The sequence below is a fragment of the Rhinoraja longicauda genome, chromosome 23, assembly GCF_053455715.1.
Source record: "Rhinoraja longicauda isolate Sanriku21f chromosome 23, sRhiLon1.1, whole genome shotgun sequence".
Lineage (NCBI taxonomy): Eukaryota > Metazoa > Chordata > Chondrichthyes > Rajiformes > Arhynchobatidae > Rhinoraja > Rhinoraja longicauda.
In genome coordinates, this window is record NC_135975.1 from 8,692,939 (window position 1) to 8,715,758 (window position 22,820).

The 22,820-nt window shown below is 39.9% G+C and overlaps 1 protein-coding gene across 1 annotated transcript in view; it reads right to left on the reverse strand.

Annotated features, from left to right (window-relative positions):
• ube2h (ubiquitin-conjugating enzyme E2H (UBC8 homolog, yeast)) overlaps positions 1-22,820 on the reverse strand; it is an 80,822-nt gene that overhangs the window by 5,756 nt on the left and 52,246 nt on the right. Inside the window, exons 3-6 of the mRNA XM_078419541.1 lie at positions 22,659-22,733; positions 8,630-8,669; positions 7,751-7,803; positions 2,600-2,728 (exon numbers count right to left, since the gene is read on the reverse strand). Coding sequence (XP_078275667.1) covers positions 2,600-2,728; positions 7,751-7,803; positions 8,630-8,669; positions 22,659-22,733 — 297 coding nt within the window. The remainder of the gene's footprint in view (positions 1-2,599; positions 2,729-7,750; positions 7,804-8,629; positions 8,670-22,658; positions 22,734-22,820) is intronic.

The window sequence follows — 22,820 nt, forward strand, 5'->3', positions numbered from 1 at the left end:
GTCCCGACCCAAAACGTCAACTATTCCTTTTCTCCAGAGATGCTGTCTGACCTGCTGAGTTACTCCAGCTTTTTGTGTCTATCTTTGAATTGTGGTGTTGATGATCATCAGCATCAGCACTCCGTCAGAAAGCACTGAAGCTCTCACTTCTCCTGGACTCAATACGAAAGGTCTGTGCAGGAAACGCTGCACTGTACATTGCATGTGCAAACCACACGGCAACTTGATTCCTTCACCTCTCAGGTAAGGGTCCTTCTTGCTATTTACTTGACAGGATGATTTCACAAAATTAAAAATGAGTCGACCAAGGACCGAGAGGGCTGGTAGTTTTGTAGAAATATAAATAGTTGTCAGATTATACTCTGTGTAGGTTTAACAATTACACATTTTCAGTGGAACAACTGCAAAGGAGGAAATTAAGTTTGAGGATGTTTCGATTTGAGTTACTTATTTGTAAGTGCAATTTGTTGTTCTTGCATTTTTCTTTTACAATTTTTTTTTCAATAATATGTTTGTTTAATAGTTTTTAGGATTATGAAAGTCTGATTAATTCTTAAACATTGGAGTGGCTGTGTATATCCTAGTCTTTTAGTTCCCCAAAGTATATAGTCACAGATTTTTTAGGATTAAATCCTAGTTGACATTTTCTTTCTGCCCATTTTACCAACCGACCAATTTTATTCTCTAATCAAAGACTATGCACAAGACCCCAATTCTCACTATGCACAAGACCCCAATTTTCATATCTTTCGCCAACTACATTCATATCCAGATTGTTAATGTATATAAAGAGCAACGTCCCAGCATCAATTACTGCAGTAAACCACTATTCACAGGTTTTGCACAAACAACCCTTGATCATCTCTGCTCCTTGTCAAAACAATTTCAGATCGCAGCCTTTTTAAGCTCTGTCCACCTGGCCTCATTTTAAGAACCTTTTAGGATATTCTCTTTCCTTACTGAAGACTCCTTGATTACTAATGCAATGCCACCTCTTTCATATCTCTTCCCCTGCTAACCTCACAATTCTCCACTGAAGATTCTAAATCCTGTACCATTGATTGGCCAGTGCTGCCTGTTCTTCAAACACATCACAGAAAGCAATAATGTTATAGTCCCATTTATTTATTAAATTACTCCCTTCAGTTAATCAACCTTGCTTGTCAGACTCTTTGCATTAAAAGAGATGCAGTCCAACCTTGCATTCCTCCCATATTCCTAGAGACCAGGTTTTCCTTCCATATTTGTCTGCTCCTCAGCCCCCAAAGTACCTGCCTCACATTCACCTTCAGAATTAGTTTACACTCTTCTCAACACTTCCAGCAAATTCCCCCCATTCTCCGCGAGAGAATTTCTCTGCTAGGTGTGACCTGTCCAGCTTGAATCATCCCATCTTTCCCAGAGATATTACTAGCGAACATGAAGTCTTCCCTCCTTCACGACCTCTTCAGTCATTTGAGCTACCCTCCTATTTCTATGCTCACTAAATGCAATTCATAAATAAACCAGATAATCCAGGAGGTTATTCCTGTTTAATGTTTTTGGTGGGACTAACTATAGAACATAGCCTCATATAGCATTGCAAATTAAGGCAAGCTAAACCCCTCAAACATGCAGCAGATCAAGACTCCAAGACCAGTATGATCCAGAGTTTCTTCTTTGGCCATTAATTCCCAGGGCTATGTGTAACGTTCTATCAGTGTGGAGGGCTTGCTACTCTTTTGACTGCTACTCTTATCCACATTGACTGGCAGCTTACAGTTTTTAAATCCAACCAATTTCACTACAATTAGCAATCTCACCTAGCACAGCCCTGAAAACAGAAGACAAAAAAAGTCAGGAATATAAGAGAGCATTTGAAATTTAGTGAAGCAAAATGTTTAAGCAGTGACTATCTCTCTAACCATGCTATATTTGATTTAACATTGAAACATAGAAAATAGGTGCAGGAGTCAGCCATTCGGCCCTTCGAGCCAGCACCGCCATTCAATACGATTATGGCTGATCATCCAAAATCAGTACCCCGTTCCTGCTTTCTCCCCATATCCCTTGGTTCCATTAGCCCCAAGAGCTATATCCAACTCTCTCTTAAATATATCCAGTGAATTGGCCCCACTGCCTTCTGTGGCAGAGAATTCAAGATTCACAGTCCCGCCATCCCGGTAATTAATCTGGTGAACCTATGCTGCACTCCCTCAATAGCAAGAATGTCCTTCCTCCAAGTAGGAGACCAAAACTGTACACAATACTCCAGGTGTGGTCTCACCAGGGCCCTGTACAACTGCAGTAGGACCTTCTTGCTCCTATACTCAAATCCTCTCACTAGGAAGGCCAACATGCCATTTTCTTTCTTCACTGCTTGCTGTACCTGTATGCTTACTTTCAGTGACTGTTGTACAAGGACACCCAGGTCTCGTTGCACCTCCCCTTTTCCTAATGTGACACCATTCAGATAATAATCTGAATAATCTGATTAGAGTGCTTGCTAGCCACACAGGATTCTCCTGGACAATGAAAAATCTTCATTGTTTTTTTAGAACAGTAAATTAAATTTTAAGTCATTTTTATGCTATTAAATATAATTGTAAAGCATCCTTACCTTTTATTTTCTGTTTGTATTCTTCTGGTCGATGAAGATACATAGCTGCAGCATCACCGTTTAGAGGGTCAATTGGATTTGGATAGGCCAGAAGCTGGGGGAGGAACGACTCAAATATATTGGTGAGATCTGCGGGGAAAATACAAGTTACCGGTTATTCCATTTTCAATGCCAGGACTATTGTAATACATCAATCCCCTCTCCCATCGCCCCATCATTCTGCGTCATTGATTCCACATACCACTTTCTTTCCATACTGGATTCAGGATAAGAAGCCTTGTGCTCCAACTTACCACCTTCCAGCCAGTCTCAACAACCACCCTCCCCCCACCTAATTCCACCTGTCCATCAACTCCTCCTCACCTTGTTCCATCTACTGTCTGCCAGCCCCTGCCTCACTTCTCCTGCATGCCACTTTACATTGGCCAGCTCCCCTCTACACTCATTATTGATGCAGGAACTCAATCTGAAACATTGACTCTCCCTTTTATTGTCACAGATTCTGCTTGACCGTTGCCACAGTAGTTTGATTTTTGTTCCAGATTCAGCATCTGCATTCTCGTGATGTGTGTAAAAAAACTTAGAAACTGCTGTGGCCAGAAATCTAGGAAGAAAAATGCTGGAAATATTCAGGACAGACTGCGTCTGTGTGAAGAGCAGTGTTAATATTTCAGGTCAGAGATCTTTGTCAGAACTGTTCTGACGAATGGTCTTTAACCTGAAACTTTAACTCTGTTTCTCTTCCCACAGATGCAGCCCGACCAGTCAAGTATTTCCAACAGTTTCTGCTTTTAAAACAAATATGCGTAGTAGTCCCTATTATTGGCCATAGTGACTTCAATAAATCCTGGGAATTTAGACTTGTTAAAAAGTTTTAGTAACCCAAAATACGGATATCCATCCAAATCCAAAAATAATGGCCCCAGATGGGACATCCTGTACACATAGAAAACATTTACCAAATCCACAAAAAATCATTCATGAATATCATCTAATTGAAATTCCTAAGCCTGAAAGATTGATAAAAAGTGGATTCTGAATAGTCAAAAATTAGAAGCAGTCTTTCTCCAGTTCTCCAAACACAAAGCAGCTTGATAAGCACAAACAAAAAATTACTTTGTACAATCCACAAGCAAAGACAGGCTTTGATATCAGGTCGAAACGAATTTTGCAAATTGCATCAGTCATTCCATATGGAGCATTGCCTCGGGGGCATCTGAATCAGGATGGAAAAGATCCTGATGTCCATTGACCACATCCACTTTCCTGGTCTCATTAATAGCTGGCTAATTATTAGAAGTATTATGGAAACACTGGTACAATGTTATTTAAGGAAAGAGTTTTAGAAACTATGCTAATAGTGCTGGACATGGCAATGAGGATTTTCATCAGTAATGAAAAATGGGCATTATGGGCAGCATTTAGTGTACATCCCTAATTAACTGAGATGGTGATGGTGAAGTCACTTTTGTGAAAAAATACTTCTACAATTTTTGGAATAAACCCATGTCACACATTTCCAAGTCAAAAAGCCGAAAGACTTGGAAGGGAAACTGTAGATAGTGTTATTCCATGCGTCTTCAAAGTAGCGGTTGTACATATAGGAGCTGCTGAGGAACGGACCTTTGCGAGTAGTTGTGGTTCATTTCAGAGTTGGTAGATACAGCAGCCAAGCATCTAGAGTAGATTCAAGCTGATAGATATTCTGCCAGTTGGTGGATTTTTCTGTCATATCGAGGTGTGAAGTTCCTCATTGGAGTTGCATTCATCCAGGAAAATGGAGCGTTTTCTCCATCACACTACTGACTTATGCTTTATAGGTAAAGAACCATTGAACCATAGATAAAGGCCATGGATAATTGGGGAATAGCAATGTGAAAGTTACTAGCCAAAGAACACCTAGCTTCTAACCTATTTCCTGTATCAACAGTATTAGGCAGCCGACAGTAAGTTTCTGATCAAAAGTTATCACTCTAGAATTCCAAATACCCATGGTAAATGACTAGCACATTTCCGGCTTTTTTTTATCACTTATGTTATACAAATGAACATGCCAGAAAGCTGTCAGCTTCTGCTACTTAATCTTTGAGTTAAGAATGACATGTGACAAGCTAGCAACTTAATTGGCGACTGTAAATACAGAGAATCAGTGAGTTATAATAGGTATGAGAGAATATAGATTACAGGGGGATAAGTGTGGGAAAGGGTTTGATATGATCATCCTGAGAACAAACACACACTAATGACCCAGAGAACAGCATTCAGTGCTTTAAAGAAATGTAAAAATAAAACTTTATCAACCCCTAAATTCATTTTGATACCTACTTCCGATCATCCTGCTTTACAATAGGGTTTGCTACTCATTTTATCCTCTCAAAAAGGCATTACAGTCTCAGATATTAGATATTTTGTGGCACTTTATTCAACTAGTTAAAAGTGCAAGAGACCGAACACCGCCAACAGGCCATTCGACCGCAAGGATAACACACTAACCTCAATTTGTTTTTCTCAAATCTACACTGATCCACCCACTATCCCAACATCAAGTGGAATTTTATACTTCAATAGGTGTCTGGATAAAAATCATATCACTGATTATTGTCCTCTTCAGAACAGATCAACTGTGGGCAATTTAAGTCCATTCTAGATTAATTATGTTACTATTTAATTTATGGCATCTTGAATATTGACTATTCAACATTGGCTGTGAAGCAGTTTGGAACATTGAGGATATGTAAAGCATCGTGTAAATACAATTTATTTCCATCTTACACTGACACATGTACAAAATAGGACAAACGCAAGTGTAGGCTAACGGAATGTGTTCAGGGAGAGGAACCGAGTGCATTCGCCGAACGGAGGTTGCGTATCAACCCGCCTCCCAGCCCAGGCGGCTGCCATTGGTGGAGCGGGAGCACGTGGCCGCTGGCTGGCCGAGGTCACATAGGGCGCAGGGCGGTGATGTCACCTTTTATCCCTTATTTGAGTTAGAAAGTTGGCAGCTCCTACTCACAGTCAAAAACACAAACACTAAATCACAATAGTTGCCCATTCACTTGATTCCTTTGTTGGTCTTGAGCAGGAAGCTCCAATTTCTACGCCAGAGTTTCAGTGGGAATTCAGAGAAGCTTTATAACTCCAGGAAAAAACTCACTACATTGAAAATTGAATAATATCTTTTTTTAAAGTATATGGTAAATCCTTAAAATATAGACTTCTGTGGGGCAAGTATAGGGAAACATTAGTGATTTTCATGAAGGCATAACAAAGTAGATTCTCTGAAAGGATAAGGTCTGATTGCTGAAAGTCAAATGGCATTGTGAAGAGGCTGAAAAATGCACATGCCTTCACTTGATCACCAATGGGTTTGTGTCTATTCATGAAAGGTCAGTTTCCTTGTGCACAGTTGAATTTCAAGTCAGTTACAATTCTTACCAAAACAAATCAGCTGGTATGCAATGGTGGAACATTACTGAAATTGAGAGAATAATATTGCAATGACCAGTTTATCTCTTGCATATGTGGCCTGGACTCAAACTCAACACAAAATTATTTAGCACTACTGATACCAAATTGATGTTAAGAAATTACACGACGGAACTCGACAAAATGAATCTATGAAAGATGTGAATGGATACATAGGAAAATAAATGGGGTCATACAGGAGCACCCGGAGGAGGTCATCATACAGCTCCTTTGACTAACTTCCTTGTGAGCAGACCACAATCAGTACAAATTGGCAACACTTCCTCCACGAGGATCATCAACTTAGGAACACCTCAAGGATGTATGCTCGGTCACCTTCTCTCCTCCCTCTACACCCATGACTGTGTATGCCACACATAGCTCCAATGATACCACTGTTGTTGGATGAATAATGGGTAATGATGAGTCAAAGAACAAGGACGGATTGATAATCTGATTAAATGGTGCCAGAACAACAATCCTGAACCGGTGAAGAAGTGCTCGCTGGTGCAGGCCAATGGCATCGGCATCTAGTTTTAAGGTGAAACGACACAAAGTGCTGGTGTAACTCAGCAGACTGAATCAGTCTGAAGAAGGTTCCTGATGTCACCTATTCATATTCTTCAGGGCTGTTGCCTGACCCGTTGAGTTACTCCAGTACTTTGTGTCCTTTTGTGTATTAACCAGCATCTGCAGTTATAGAGTCACAGAGTGAAAGAGTGTGGAAACAGGTCCTCAGCTCAACTTGCCCAAACTGGCCAACATGTCCCAGCGACACCAGTCCCACCTGCCTACGCTTGATCCATATCCCTCCAAACCTGTCCTATCCATGTACCTGTCTAACCGTTTCTTAAATGTTGGGATAGTCCCTGCCTCAACTACCTCCTCTGACAGCTTGTTCCATGCACCCTCTGTGTGAAAAAGTTTCAGATTCCTATTAAATCTTTCCCCGTTCACCTTTTCTGTTCAAACTACATACAATAATACCTTACTCAGTTATAACGGACAATTGAAAATAATGGACTTCATTCCTCCTCCCTCCTCGCCTTCAGGTTTACTGAACTGATCAGGCTTTCAGAAAATTCAATATTACATACTTCAGACTTTGTTTCTACTGCCCTTCATGTCTCCAATCCTACGTTAAATCCTGCATATCACTGCATTACTGGGCCTGGGAATAAAACAGCATCAGCAACTCTAGAAGTATTTGTTAGATCTATTTGGACTATAAACGATGCTACTCGAGGCTCATGTGTGCCATTTCATGTACAGAATGTACAGAAAGATGCAATGTATTCAAGTAATATCACTACTTTAAAACAGATCAAAATGTCCCAACTAGATAACAAGCTAGAATTTCAGTTGCTTTCAAGTACAAGGTATTCACATTGATCCCATTTTGCTGAAGTCAAGAATCACTTCACTTAATGTAGTGGTCGTAGAGAAGAAGGGTCTCGACCCGAAACGTCACCCATTCCTTCTCTCCCGAGATGCTGCCTGACCTGCTGAGTTACTCCAGCATTTTGCGCATAAATCACTTAATGTAGTGTTCGACTGGACTTCCAGTTCAAAGATTACGTTAATTGTGTTGTACATTCAGTGGATGTACATGGTACTAGCAAGGGAAGCATGTATTGGCCATCTCTTATTTAAACGTATTATGCAAAAACATTTTCGAATACTTACCATAAAGGGCTGTCCATGTCTGATTAATTACATCTAGGCATACGGTTCCTGACCTGGAGAAAGTAAACATGTGAAGCATATTAGGGTTCAATAACAATGTCTTGCAACCCATGGCATTGTCCAAAACCAAGGTCTGCAGTTACTAAAGCAGGAAAAATCATATTAAGGGGCAAAAAAGTAGAATGAAACTGCTGATAAAAGAGGGACAGTTTTTAGGTGGAGAGTTAAACTGATCTAGAATAATATGTACAACAGGCAGCGTGAAAAAGTTGTTAAAACTCAGCCAGATTGCTACACAGTCAATCCCAGTTATAATAACAAGGAATAAATCCCTATATAGCTTCATTAGTTATTTTTGCTATCATTGCACAATTACAAATTCACCCTTTTAATCTCTTTGAAAATCATAATATGATTTTCTTAATATCTGACTACCATTCACAATTCTGCAACCATCTTTTGGTGTGCAGTTAATTCAGCCTCTCAAAGACCCATCCCATCTTGAAAGGTTAGAAAACAAAATGATACAAGACATCAATCAAGACAAAACAAGGACAGCCTAATTTCAGAATGGAAAATAAGTAAACTAGTTACTTGTGGATGCAAAAAACAATTGCTCATTGTTTTCTACAATAGACTAAAATACTTTTGTTGCTTCCCAGTTTTACATGTGCCATGGATAGCAGACACAGGGGAGATGCCTTCATACACAGCACCATCTGGCACACTGTCTTGACCATTCACAGTAGCCAATTTTACTAGATACGCACAATGAAATTTAATTTTAGTGCTTTAAACATTTGTTAATGGGTCCAATCTTTCTCCCTTCTCATCTTAATATGTTTCCTTAGCTGCTACTGAAAGTAAACTGTCACTTACGCTTCATCGATGTTTGGATGGAAAATTTTATTCATGAATCCTGAAAACAAGCATAGAAAAATCAATTAGCTACTCAGAAATGGAAAGAAAAACAGCAATATGGATAAAGTGAAAGCATAAACTATTTTTAGTCTAACGATTTTTTGGGTTGTGGAGAGGGTGCAGGGGTAAGTGGAGATGGACAACATATTTCAGAAATAAAAATGATCTCCATTTGGTGTTGCGCTCTATACCTGCAACATTTCCCATTTACGTTATCACTACAATACTCCAAGGAAAAATATTTTACACCATGTTCTTAATGAAGTTGTCCGTTGTTGCTGTATTACGAGTTTGACTCAGAAGCACCTCAAGTAAAAAATATACATTATAAACTTTGCACAATTAACATGATTGATTCACTCAAAGTATTTTTGTTTTAGCCCTGACAGCTATAAATTTCATAAAGATAAAAATTTGTATATGATGTACACCTAAAAAAAAAGAGAGCGCAGAGCAGAGCAGAGCAAATCAGAGCAGAAGATAACATTAACTTATCACCTTCACCATGCCTCAATATCAGGTCTAAAGTGACAAAGTTGCATTATACAAGAAAATACTTGGAAGAAAGTTTCAATTAATTACTTGGCAACTCAACATGTCAATCCGGTGATGCAGCTTACAATGCAAGTTAACAAAATGCTTATTTCACCATTCAAGAAGCACCTCAATATTTATACGTCCTTGTAGTGTGTTTTACTGGGTTACAAGTCAGTTTCCTTGTTAACTAGTTCAAAAGTCAAACAAGGTAGCACAGCATGTATAGGATATGCTACAGAAGGCTGTGGAGGCCAGTTCAATGGATATTTTTAGACAGATATAGATAGTTTCTTGATTAGTATAGGTGTCAGGGGTTATGGGGAGAAGGAAGGAGAATGGGGTTAGGTGGGAGAGATTGATCAGCCATGATTGAATGGTGGAGTAGACGATGGGCCGAATGGCCTAATTCTGCTCCGATCACTTATGAACTTATAGCCATGCTAAATGAGTAGTGATGTAATTGGGATGGCTGATGATTTTCCTGCTTTCAGCTATTCTCTGATCACATACAAACTTCAGTGTAATTCTCAACAGTGTCACCATTTCTTGCTCCTCAATCTTCTTGATTGGTTCATATTACTCAAATGAAAGAACCCCAAACCAAATATAATTGCCATGCTCCAACTTGTCACAGGAGTACAACAGCAGAGCTCGATCACATCCTTACCTGGCAACTTTCCAATAAGTGAATGAATAAAATAAACATAAACTTGAAAAGTTGTACCATTCCAAATCATAACCACGCTGTAATCAACTTACACAGAAATGATCTTTGCAAAATCACTAGAATACCCATTTAAATCAATACGTTCTCAGACCTTTTATCGGATCTAACCTGCTCTACAACCAGCTGGACACAAGGGGGAGCTCAGCTGTATAAAGCAAACAGGAAATCAGTACAGCCAGAAAGTTCAAGACTTCCCTTTTGTTCTCTGTTGCAGAAAACTACATGCACTTGCGTTGACATTTGCTATCAGTTCCCTTTGACAAAATTAGACCAACCTATCTTCAAGATTTGAATAAGCTTTCCACAAACAAATTTTAGACAAATGCACATTACTTTGTACCAATGTGTAGGTGGGAACTGCAGATGCTGGTTTAAACCATAGACACAAAATGCAGGAGTAACTCAGCGGGCAGGCAGCATCTCTGGAGAGAAGGAATAGGTGAACCCTAATGCACCCATTCCTTCTCTCTAGAGATGCTGCCTATCCCGCTGAGTTACTCCAGCTTTTTATGTCCATCTTACTTTGTACCAAGTTGTGAGATTAATGTTTTATAATTAATGGAAATTGACAAGACATTTTTACATCTAACTTTTTGTTTCTGTTAAAAGGTTAGTATATTATCTAGCACGCAGCAGAGCTGCATTTTGTAAGGCTCAAAACTTCTTTGATGTATGGTACCATATATTACATTCCATAGAATAAAATAGATCCAAGAACAACAGCAGCAGAAACATACACATCATAATCAGGAACTTCATTCTATTACTGCGATGGATCATTAAGTACAGAGGGACACCGCAGCAACATCAGACACACAAACGAGGCGCTATCTCAGTGAACTACAATGGCAGATTTCATGTGCGCTAAGCAACGAAATAAAACATGCAACGGACAAAGCCAAACCGTAGCAGAACTAATATATCAGATCAAACCTCTAGAATGCCACCACTCCTCATGAGTGTTGATTGACAGCTAACAACAGGCTCCAATGACAGTGTCCAACATTAGTGCTAAATACGGGAGCATTTATAACTACATTCAACCTAGCAGACAATCTTGGCTTTCTTCCAAGACCTCCAGTATCACAATAGCCAGTATTCAGCTAATTCAACTCACTCCACATGATAAAGAATGATGGTTACCACAATTTATTCACAAAATGCTGGAGTAACTCAGCAGGTCAGGCAGCATCTCAGGAGAGAAGGAATGGGTGACGTTTCGGGTCGAGACCCATTCCTTCTCTCCTCAGATGCTGCCTGACCTGCTGAGTTACTCCAGCATTTTGTGAATAAATACCTTCGACTTGTACCAGCATCTGCAGTTATTTTCCTACATTACATGGTTACCACAAGATACAATAACCTAAGGGACTAATAACCACATTCTACTGTGCCCCCAAAGACATGCTCTACAGAGCTAATGGTAGGTCGAGCCTGCAGCTCCAATACAGAATTGCATCTGATCTTGTTGAAAATCGCCCCCAAGTGCATACTCGTCAAAATAAGCACGGCAAAGACAATCTGGCCAACCACCACTTAATCAGTCTACTCTCAAACAAAGTGATAGAAAATGTTTATAACTTATCCACCAGTGCCAGTTTGTTCTTAGTAGGACCGTTAAGCTCCAGAGTTCACCACAACCTTGAAGCAAAGAGCCAAATTCCAAGGGCAAAGTTAGTGATGGACCTCAACAGCAAGACAGAATATGACCGCGTGTATAACAAAAACGTAGATACTGGTAAGGCCCCAACTCCTTATATCAAGTTCACCAAGTTTATTGTCTTGTGCACAAGTACACGAGGTACAGGTACAATGAAAATCTTGCTTGCAGCTGCACAGGCACAGATTCCGACAACACACAAAAAAGGCAAATTATACATAAATTATAAAAATTACAAATTCTTGAAGACAGCACAAGCAAAGGACTGAGCAAAAGAAAACTTCAGTACAAAACACAATTAGAGAAACAAGTTTGTGGTAGTGTAAGAGGTGGTCTGTAGTGTTCTGTTTTGCCAAGTTGGATCAAGATTGTGCAGATCAGTTCAAGAACCTGATGGTTGTAGGAAAGTAACTGTGATTGGACCTGGTGGTGTGCAACTTCAACCTTCTGTGCCTCCTGCCCAATGGTAGCAAAAGAAAAGGACATAGCCTAGATAAATAGTAGGGATCCTAATGATGGATGCCGCCTTTTTGAGGCAGTGTCGCATGTAGATGCTTCAATGGAGGGGAGGGCCATGCCCATGGTGGACTGGGCATTCCCCTCAATCCTCCAAATAAAGCTTCACACATAAATAAACACATCTATTTCCATTTAATGCCTCGATTCAGTGATTGTTGCATATTATGATTTGAAAACTTATGTAACAATGGGTCCATTCCAAAAGGACACGGTAAGGAGCTAGATATGTGGTCCGGAAACTAATCATTATATTTCTATAGACAATGATTGGTTCCTCTCTGTATATGTATAGATATTTGCATGGAAAATTGAGACAGTGCCAGGGGCCAACTTTGTGACTACACAGATAGGAAATCAATAGATAACAAGGACTGTGCACATAAAAATGATGACAGCTATTCCAGCACTTTCTTCCTCCCTAAAATGCAGTGATAGTTTACAAAACACACAAATTGACAGAGCCAGAGGTTCTTCTACAACACACCAGTGCTAGCAACACTGCCTGCTTTTACATTTCAATTAGCATGAACACCAGCTGTAACATTATGGCAAATTTAAGCTGTAGAGCATTTTGAAGGTAAAAATATGTCCAATTTGGGGAAATTAGCCAAAGTGGTTGACAAAATTTTAAGTTTAACTCGTTTAATAAATTAATGCAATCTTAAATTTAGAGCAGAAATTATATTGATGAGAATCTACAGCAAAGTTGGCAATTCAGCCCAAAAGATATGTACCAGTGTTTGTATTCCAACCAAGCCTTCTCCACCTTGCTTCATCTCACCCCATTATGCAGGCACAATAAATAAGTTGTTCTAATCACAATCTGTTCATGCAAACATATATTAGTGTTGTCAACTCCCATTGTGTGCATGTCAATCTGAAGAGATTGTTACTTGTTGGACATTATGGAATTCAGAAAAAAATGGATTTGAAAAATAAGTTGAACACACATAATAGGAGGCAATAAAATAATTGGGGCACAGTAACACTGGTTGCCAGGCAGCCAGAGTCTTCAAGTTCACGCTGCTCTGGTCTCACTGATTAAATAGGTAAAACTAGACTCAACAGTAACATCACAATCGAGAATATTGGACCAAAACTTCCCAACCTGGCGTTTTTAATCAAGAATCACTACCCTTTCATATGGATGTGGAGGGTTTTTATTTTGTTGGCTCAAAGGCATTCTGAACTTCAATGGCATGGTCTAGACAGTGGCAGTGGTGCACTGAAGCCTCCCCTCCTGACCAGCTCAGCGACATTTAAGTAAATAATTTTTTTAATGAGTTCAACAAATAACCAAAATACAAATAATTAAACTGGAAAAATATTAAATAAACCACAGGTCATGCAATTCCCATCGAACTCAACAGGTCCAGCCTGGCAATGGATGCGAAAGGCAATTTCCCAGCAATGCAATTCATAGCACACATGAAAGACCCTTGCTACTTGCTCATTGCTTTTTAAACAATTCACCTCATTTTGTGACCTTTTTCTTCTATTCCTTCATGCTTTCAAGGAAAAACCCCAAACCATATCCTCAATCTCTTGACCTTACCATTACAGTCTTACACCATTATCTTAATCATAAATAGTCCAATTTCTGATTACAGCTTTGTATCCCTCCTTACACCAACTTCTTGCTGAACCTGCCCCAGGAAAAAGGACTCATTAAATTCTATTACTTTAGCAATTTCAAAATCTAACCAACTAACCTCGGGTGCCTCATTTGTTACAGCTTTTCGGAAGTTATTGATCTGTCAAACCAAAATCTTCCACCATATTTGATACCCTAATCCATGTTAGATGGGGATAGTTACATGGGTGCTATGGAATCCATGGTTTATGCTAAATGGGAATTTAACCCCCATTAAACACCCCTCTCACGCTGATTGTTGCACATTCCCATTAAATTATTGATGAAAAATACTTCCTTACCTGCCCCCTAAATTAACCGACAAATCGTTAACTGTTCTCAACTAGGGTCTCCCTCTGGTTTAAAATCTGTAATATTTACCTGGCAAATTATCACTCCACCTCCAATCTCCTTTGCTGCACACTGTCAAATTTGTGCACTTCTTTCCAATTTCTTTGCTCAAATCCCCACCATGCAACTTTATTTTGCCACTGCTATTTTATTCAAAGCTCTGGTAATAGTCACTAATGACAACTGATGTGTTTGCAACAAACCTATCTAACTCGTCCTGTTCCAATCTTAATAAATGACAATGTCACTATCTTTTTCCAAAAAAAAACCAATTTTTGACTATCTTGATGGGACTGACTATACTCATTGGATTCTATTACCTTTCAACCTATAGCTCAAAATAAATTACCTAAGATTTATTTTCCCATGCTTCCACTATTACGTCTGGCATCTTCCAAGGAATTTTCCTTGCCTCCCTCCTCTTCCTTAATGTGACAACTCTTGGCCCCATACTCCAAAACACTGGAGTCGTTTGCACCCAGCTGGTGACACCCAGCTTTTACCTCACCTCTTTCTCAACTTCCCTGCTGTCCTCAGACGTTGACAAGATTTGTCTGAATATCCAACAATGGACGGAAATCAATCTCAAATCTACACTCCATTCCTTACATTTTGCCTGGAAACTGCCTTGAAGCTGAAGCAGATGGCACAAGCACAACCTTGGTGTCATTTAACCTAAAGTTTCTACCTCAATTCAAACTAAACCAGAATACATGCAACCCTGACATTGGTTCATTCCCAGCTGGAGCATATCATCTTCACTCCAGAATCTTCAGTGCATCCAAAATTGTAGCATCCAAGTATCTATTCTATCTTGCACCCGATTCTGCCGACTCTACACCCATGACTTGGCGGGGCCCATATTGCTCCTGTTCCAGACATTCAAATATAAAATTCCCATCCTTGTATTAAAATTCTCACCTTTACCCCAGCATTCTTCCTTTCTAATCTCCTTCCAACTTAACAATTTGTTCAATTTTACCATTTATTCAACCGTCTCACCTTACTCCAGAATTCATTTTTCAAAAAGCACAAGCACATTAAAATTAAATCTAGGAAGATTAGAAAATGATGAAACCCTATAATTAATTAAAACGAATAGAAATATATCCATGTTATGCATTTAAGTTGCTATTTAAGTACGAGCCAACAGTGGCAATTAATCCTAAAATACTTTGTTTCATACACAAAAGTTGTGCACAAAGCGTACTAAATATTTTATAGCTTTATTGCCGTTATTCAGTATCTGTGCAATTCTGGATTTAGGACCATAGGCTTGTGATATTACGCACTGCAGATGGCTCTCTTTCCAGCCTACAATTACTTCAATTTCATTACTTAAGTGAAAAACAATACTGCGGTGCAAAATTCACCCATGTCAATTCTTAGTAGGAGTAAAGACAAGTCACATCAGCTAGCACACTGAGTGGAAAGGACAACAGAAAATGTTTTGCAAAATGTGATTCGCACAAATAATATGACATTTCATAAATGCAGATCGACAGATATTGCCCTCCTGCTCCATTTATTGAAACTACATTATGAAACAGCTGAAGATAGCTGGACCTAGGGCACTGCTTAGATCTGGAGGCAAGGTCCTGGGCTTGAGATGACTACCTGTGCCTCACAATTCCAACCAATAAAGTTTCTCCTTAAATCCCACCAACCTCAACTATATTACAGCTCATTGATATCCCAGTCAATAATAATGTTACTAAAGCAATCATTCCCCTTCTTCCCCCCCCCCCCCCTTTATATTTGGCCCAACACTGTGGTGACGTCTGGAGTAATGTGGTCCTGGCCAGTTATTGTAACTTTATTGGCAAGTGTTACTTAACCGCACTATCAATTACACCCTACAGCAGTTTCTTAATGATAAAGTAAATAAGACTTACTCCTGTGCTGGCCCAGTTTATTGGGGCACAGTCCCATTAATATCTCAAATTTAAATAAATATCTTCCTTGTCCACATCACACTTTTAATTTCCTCCAGCCCTTTAAGCAGCTGAGATCTTTAATCCTGGCCTCTCCCATTCGCCCATTTTTAAAATCACTCCATCAATGGGGCTATGCAAAATGTTTTGATATTTTATGTGTTTAACACACGATACAAATGCAAACTGCCATTATTTTCTTGAACCCCCAGCAATTTGACATGGCAGTTCTTCCTTTGTCCTCTTGGGGAAAAAACTCTATTTCCACTCCAAATCCTTCCCAAGATCTTAGCAATGTCAACATCTTTACCTCCTCTCCATCTCCAATCTACCGCCAAGAAAACTAACTACCAACTGGTGCAACATCTTGCATATACATTTAATAAATCAAAACAATTAACAAGTGTCACAGTAATTCGGGCAGATAACAGCAGATAACAAAAGTTGACACTTAGAGACATTTTAGAAAGATCAGGAGTTCTTGGTCGGAAAGATTTATGGGAAGGAATTCCACAGTGCTGGTCATGTCAGCTAAAGACCAAACCATACAATGTTGCACTGATTATATTCAGAAATTACCAGGAGGACAAAATTGGATGAGCATAGATATCCTATCACGTTACAAGGTTGGAAAAATTACACAAATATGGAGGATTTGAAAGCAAGGATAATTCTTTAAAATCAACTTTGCTTAAGAAGAACGAGTGAAATAAGCCAATTTTATCACAATAAAAATCTGGCCACTTTTCATCATCATCTACTCTCATCTCCAAACCCCATTTCCTTCGATTCAAAAGGTCTAAAGTTTTTAATCATTTTTTATCTTCAACATAGAACGTAGGCATTCACAGCCCCAGCGGGGGCGAAAGTCTCAAAGATTCCCAACCTTTGATTAAAGAAACTTCTAAATGACACTTTATCCAAATATTACCTTTACTTCAATGTTCCCCAGTCGGGGGATTTTTTTTTTCTTCAATAAGATCATGCATCTTTCTGATAAATTTTTACTCAGTCACTTACTTCATAGGGCAATCGCTTATCCAAGAAATTAATTTAGTGAGTATATTTTGCGCCACCCCAGCTTTAAGTATAGAAATCAATTGCTTCAATATTTTGTACTCTTATTTTCCAGCAACAAAGGATAACATACTATTTTTGCAATTCTCAGTATTTACTTTACCTGCCTTTAGACTTTACTTTAGACTTTAGAGAACAGCGTGGAAACAGGCCCTTCGGCCCACCGAGTCCACACCAACCAGCGATTACCCCGTACACTAACACTATCCCACACATATGGCATGGGTTCGCTTGGGATCCAAGGAGAAATAGCTGGATGGATAGAAAATTGGCTTCACGGAAGAAAGTAGAGGATGATGGTGGAAGGTTACTTCTCGGACTGGATGCCTGTGACTAGTGGTGTGCCTCAGGGTTTGGTGCTGGCCCGTTACTGTTTGTCATCTACATCAATGATTTGGATGAGAACATACATGACAAGATTAGCACGTTTGCTGATGATACAAAAGTGGGTGGTTTTGCAGACAGTGAAGATGGTCGTGAGAAATTGCAGCAGGATATTGATCGATTGGCCAGGTGGGCTGAGGAATGGTGATGGGATTTAATACAGAGAAATACGAGGTGTTGTATTTTGGGAAGTCAAGTTTATTTATCACATATACATACACGATGTGCAGTGAAATGAAAGTGGCAATGCCTGCGGACAATGCCTGTGCAAAAAAAAGTTACAATTATAGCATATAAATTAAAATTAATACGAAAAAGAAAATTTAGTCCCTGGAGTTATAATAGTTAACAGTCCTGATGGCCTGTGGGAAGAAACTCCGTCTCATCCTCCCCGTTTTCACAGCATGACAGCGGAGGCATTTGCCTGACCGTAGCAGCTGGAACAGTCCGTTGCTGGGGTGGTAGGGGTCCCTCATAATCTTACTTGCTCTTGATCTGCACCTCCTGATGTATAGGTCCTGCAGGGGGGCGAGTGTAGTTCCCATGGTGCATTCTGCCAAACGCACTACTCTCTGCAGGGCCTTCCTGTACTGGGCAGAGCTGTTCATAAACCAGACAGTGATGTTGCCGGACAGGATGCTCTCTCCTGCCCCAGAGTAGAAGCATTGAAGGATCCTCAGAGACACTCTGAATTTCCTCAGCTGTCTAAGGTGGTAAAGGCGCTGCTTTGCCTTACCCACCAGTGCGGCAATGTGTGTTGTCCATGTCAGATCCTCTTTGATGTGGACTCCCAGGTATTTAAAGCTGCTCACTCTCTCCACAGTAGACCCATTTATTTCCAGTGGCGTGTACGTCCTTGGATGTTGAGTCCTTCTAAAGTTCACAATCAGCTCCTTAGTTTTTTTGACATTCAAGAGGAGGCTATTGTCCCGACACCAGAGTGCCAGATCAGCCACCTCCTCCCGGTAGGCCTTCTCATCGTTGTCGGAGATCCAGCCCACCACCACAGTGTCATCAGCAAACTTGATGGAGTTTGAGCTGAACCTGGCCACACAGTCATGTGTGTACAGGGAGTACAGTAGGGGGCTAAGGACGCAACCCTGGGGGGATCCTGTGTTCAGGGTGAGGGGGCTAGATGTGTGTTCCCTCATCCTGACCACTTGGGGCCTGGCGGTGAGAAAGTCCAGGACCCAGGCACACAGAGGAGTGTTAAGCCCCAGTTCCAGCAACATCTCAGCAAGTCTGGTGGGGACTATGGTATTGAAAGCTGAACTAAATTCAATGAAAAGCATCCTCACATAGCCCCCCTTCTGGCTGTCCAGATGAGAGAGAGCGGTGTGCAGAACCTGGGCAGGACCAAGTACAACATGGGCAGGACCTACACAGGGAATGGTAGGGCCCTGGGGAGTGTTGTAAAGCAGAGGGATCTATGAGTGCAGGTGCATGGTTCCTTGAAGGTCGAGTCACAGGTAGTCGAAAAGGTTTTTGGCACATTGGCCTTCATCAGTCAGAGCATTGAGTATAGAAGTTGGGATGTCATGTTGCAGTTATACAAGATGCTGGTGAGACCACATTTAGAGTATTGAGTTCAGTTCTGGGCACCATATTATAGGAAAGATGTTGTCAAGCTGGAACAAGTACAGAGATTTACAAGGATATTGCCAGGATTAGAGGGTCTGAGCTATAGGGAGAGGTTGAGTAGGCTAGGACTTTATTCCCTGGAGTGCAGGAGGATGAGGGGTGATCTTATAGTGGTATATAAAATCATGAGAGGAGTAGATCGGGTTAATGCACAGAGTCCTTGCCCAGCATAGGTGAATTGAGGACCAGATAGGTTTAAGGTGAAGGGGAAAAGTTTTAATAGGAATCTGAGGGGTAACTCTTTCAGAGGGTGGTGGGTGTATGGAACAAGCTGCCAGAGGAGGTAATTGAGGCTGGGGCTATCTCAACGTTTAAGAAACAGTTAGACAGGTACATGGATAGGACAGGTTTGGAGGGATATGGACCGAAAGCAGGCAGATGGGACTACTGTAGCTGGGGCATGTTGGCCGGTGTGAGCTAATTGGCCGAAGTGCCTGCTTCCACACTGTATCGCTCTATGATACTATAGACAACTTTACCGAAGTCAATTAACCCTCAAACCTGTACATCTTTGGAGTGTGGGAGGAAACACCCAGAGAAAACCCACGCGGTCACAGGGAGAATGTACAAATTCTGTACAGGCAGCACCCGTAGTCAGGATCAAACCCAAGTCTCTGTTGTAAGGTAGCAACTCTACCGCTGCGCCATTGTGCCTGTTAACTTCCTGCACTTTATATACCAGTACAACCAAACTTCTTCAAAAACTAATATTTAAAAATTTCCACAAAAAATCAGTATTTTCTTCTTGCCAGACCGCAAAACCTAACACCCTCGCATATACCACTTCCTAAACCAGTTACAGAGCTATCCCACGCACTTTCATACGATTAGCATCCTCCTCACAACTTGCTTTTTCATCTAGTTCTGCAGTACCAAACATGAAAAGATTCAAGGAGGAAACAAATTTAACAGAGGGGGGATACAGGCCAGCCTTAAGTGCTTTAGAGGAGCTGGGGGATAATACACAGAGATTAAGCATTCTGGAGATGAGCCAAGGCATTGTCGAGTCAGACACTATAAAAGGTCATTCTTAAGGGTGGTGTGAATAAGTGGTACGAGACAATTTTAAGGAGAAATATAATACCAAGATTGAACAACGTATTTTACTTCCCTTTCTCCTCCAATCTACCATTGTCAGAGTTAGATAAATTCAATGCATATAGAATGCTTGGTGGGAGCCATAGTCCTTGTGGGTTTCAATATTTAGTTGAAGAAAATTTCTGCTCATCCTTTCTGATGTCTGACTAAGAAGTCTGACAAATTAAGAACAGTGGAGCGCAAATGAGATGGCCAAAGTTTGGGATTTTCCCTCTGAAAATAGATTTTATACAGCGCCCAAGTGCAATATGCTTACAGCCATTCTCACATCCTTATGCATCGCTTTAGAAATTCAATCCTATGCTTTGGGCACAATTATTCATTAATTGATTGTTGAGAATGCCAATCCATTTGAAACAGCGCTGGGTGAATTTTAATTAAATTACCTTGAAGCTTTACATCATTGGGCACTCCAAAACAACTATAGCTTAGTAAGATTGCTGCAAATGGAACCCTTGTCACTAAATCCCTTCCTCATCTTTGACCTTGCAGCCCTTTGTAACAGAGCTAATGAGAAAAATCAACAACTGGCTTACTACACTTATTTCTAATACAGCTTGAGTGCCAGTATGTAGAAATTATTTATTTTGAAGGCACTGTAGGTGTAAGTAGAGATCCTGTTGCTAGGTATTTATAATTATCAACTTGTAGCTAGCAAATAGATCCTCACCAACCCAGATGGACAACATAGCATGCTGTGGTCAATTGTGTGAAAGGTCAATGACTTGGAGGAATTTTGCTTTGGTCTTAATCACAGAGGATGCTAGCAGTGGGCCAGTTGGGTACTGTATTAGAAAGGAATTCTAAGAGAAATAACCAAGGAACCCTGGGAAAGTTGGCTCAAATTTGGAGGCTAAAACAAATGTATTGGGTACAATCTAGATAACCACAATTCTTTGATCTTCTTTACAGTCATTGTGGTTCATGGTACTGTAAACCCAAGATTTTTATGAGAGACAGGAAAAGTTGCTTAACATATCCAAAACAAGTGTTAGCATCATAAAATAACTTAAGATGTCATGTCCCTTTCCTATTGAAAACAGATATTTGAAACTTTAAATACATAGACATTGAGTTTCCAAATCTAAAGTTCTCAAAATTAATAACAATTTCTACACAGCAAGATTTCAGGTCAGTAATGAAGCTAAAAAGAATGTTATTCTCACTTAAACAGAGAAAGTAATTACTATGATAGCAAGAACTCCTCACACACCTCACCAAAATAGCAATGATATAAATGTACATCTAACTCTTGCTGAGAGATATTTTTACACCTGCTTCATGTTTCAGGGTTGCGTGGCAAATCCTCCCCTATGCACTGCAAACATACATTGATACATGGCTGCTGAACACTATTCAGCTATTACTGCCGAGCTGGAGTAATAGCTGAAGGGATACTGTGCTGTCCTCTTCCTTCGAAACATAAAATAATGCTGAAACAAAATCAGAGGCACCAGATGCACCCTAATGCAATTGCATGCTAGGTGTTAGAAGGAAACCCATTGGAAAAAAAAGGCATGAATAAAATTTAACAGCAGTTTCAATTAGGGTTTGAGTTAAAATCCATTTACTACCCATAGTACTATTAATGCATGGAGAAAGGATGGAAAGAGAAGGAACTGGCAGGAAGAAAGGTATGTGCATGTTTGCAATAACTAATGCTTTGCTACTATGCTCAAAATCATAACTCAATGCAAACCCAACCTATCTTAGACACACAAAGATTTAACATTGCTCGCTCCCAATATTTACAAAGACCCTGCCCTTTCCTGTTTTATTAATAGCAAGGAAAGATGCCTGGACAGAACAGGGGTTAACTCATCTTGCAAAGTTTTGGATAGAAGCACAGTTGGTTACTGTGCTTCTTAATGTCTCCAACCAGAGGCACCCAACAGGGCAAAATGCAAACAGAAGTTAACACAGAGATTGGAAATCCAGGTTACTGATATTTCTTAGTTAACACTGGACATTAAATTTTAAACTTAGCTTTTGTTTTACATACTTTCAATATTTTCTTTTTTTGCATTATAGCATTATCTTTGCTTGAGGATATACAATAGTCAAGATGCATTTATTGGCCCTCTTCTTGTTCATTTGTCTTCTCCAAATAGAGAAGGAATGCATGAGCTACATTTACCCTTGAATACATTTACCCATCTGCTGTAAACCATGAGGATCCCTCAAGAACCAATACTATTTAATCCCAGCTGAACCCCATCCCGTCCTCACCCATTTCTCTATACAAAGTGTTCCAATCAAACATTGGTCTGTAGCTGCACGGTACAGAAGATTTCATCTTCCTACTTGACAGAATTAGTTCATTAGATAAATATGAAGTGATAAAGAAAAATCCTTCTCTGAATGGCAACATGCCTCGATTGAAGATTTTTAATCACTTGGACACAATACATTAATCTAATCCATACCTATGGAAGGAGATTTGAATGGATATTTGTCTGGTAGGTCCACTCTAACTTTCCATACACCACCTTCATAGGGAGCTGAACAAATAGAAAAAGAAAATGAATTTAACTACATTTAAACAAGTCAATACACAAAAGCTGTAAAACAGATGCTTAGAAACACCC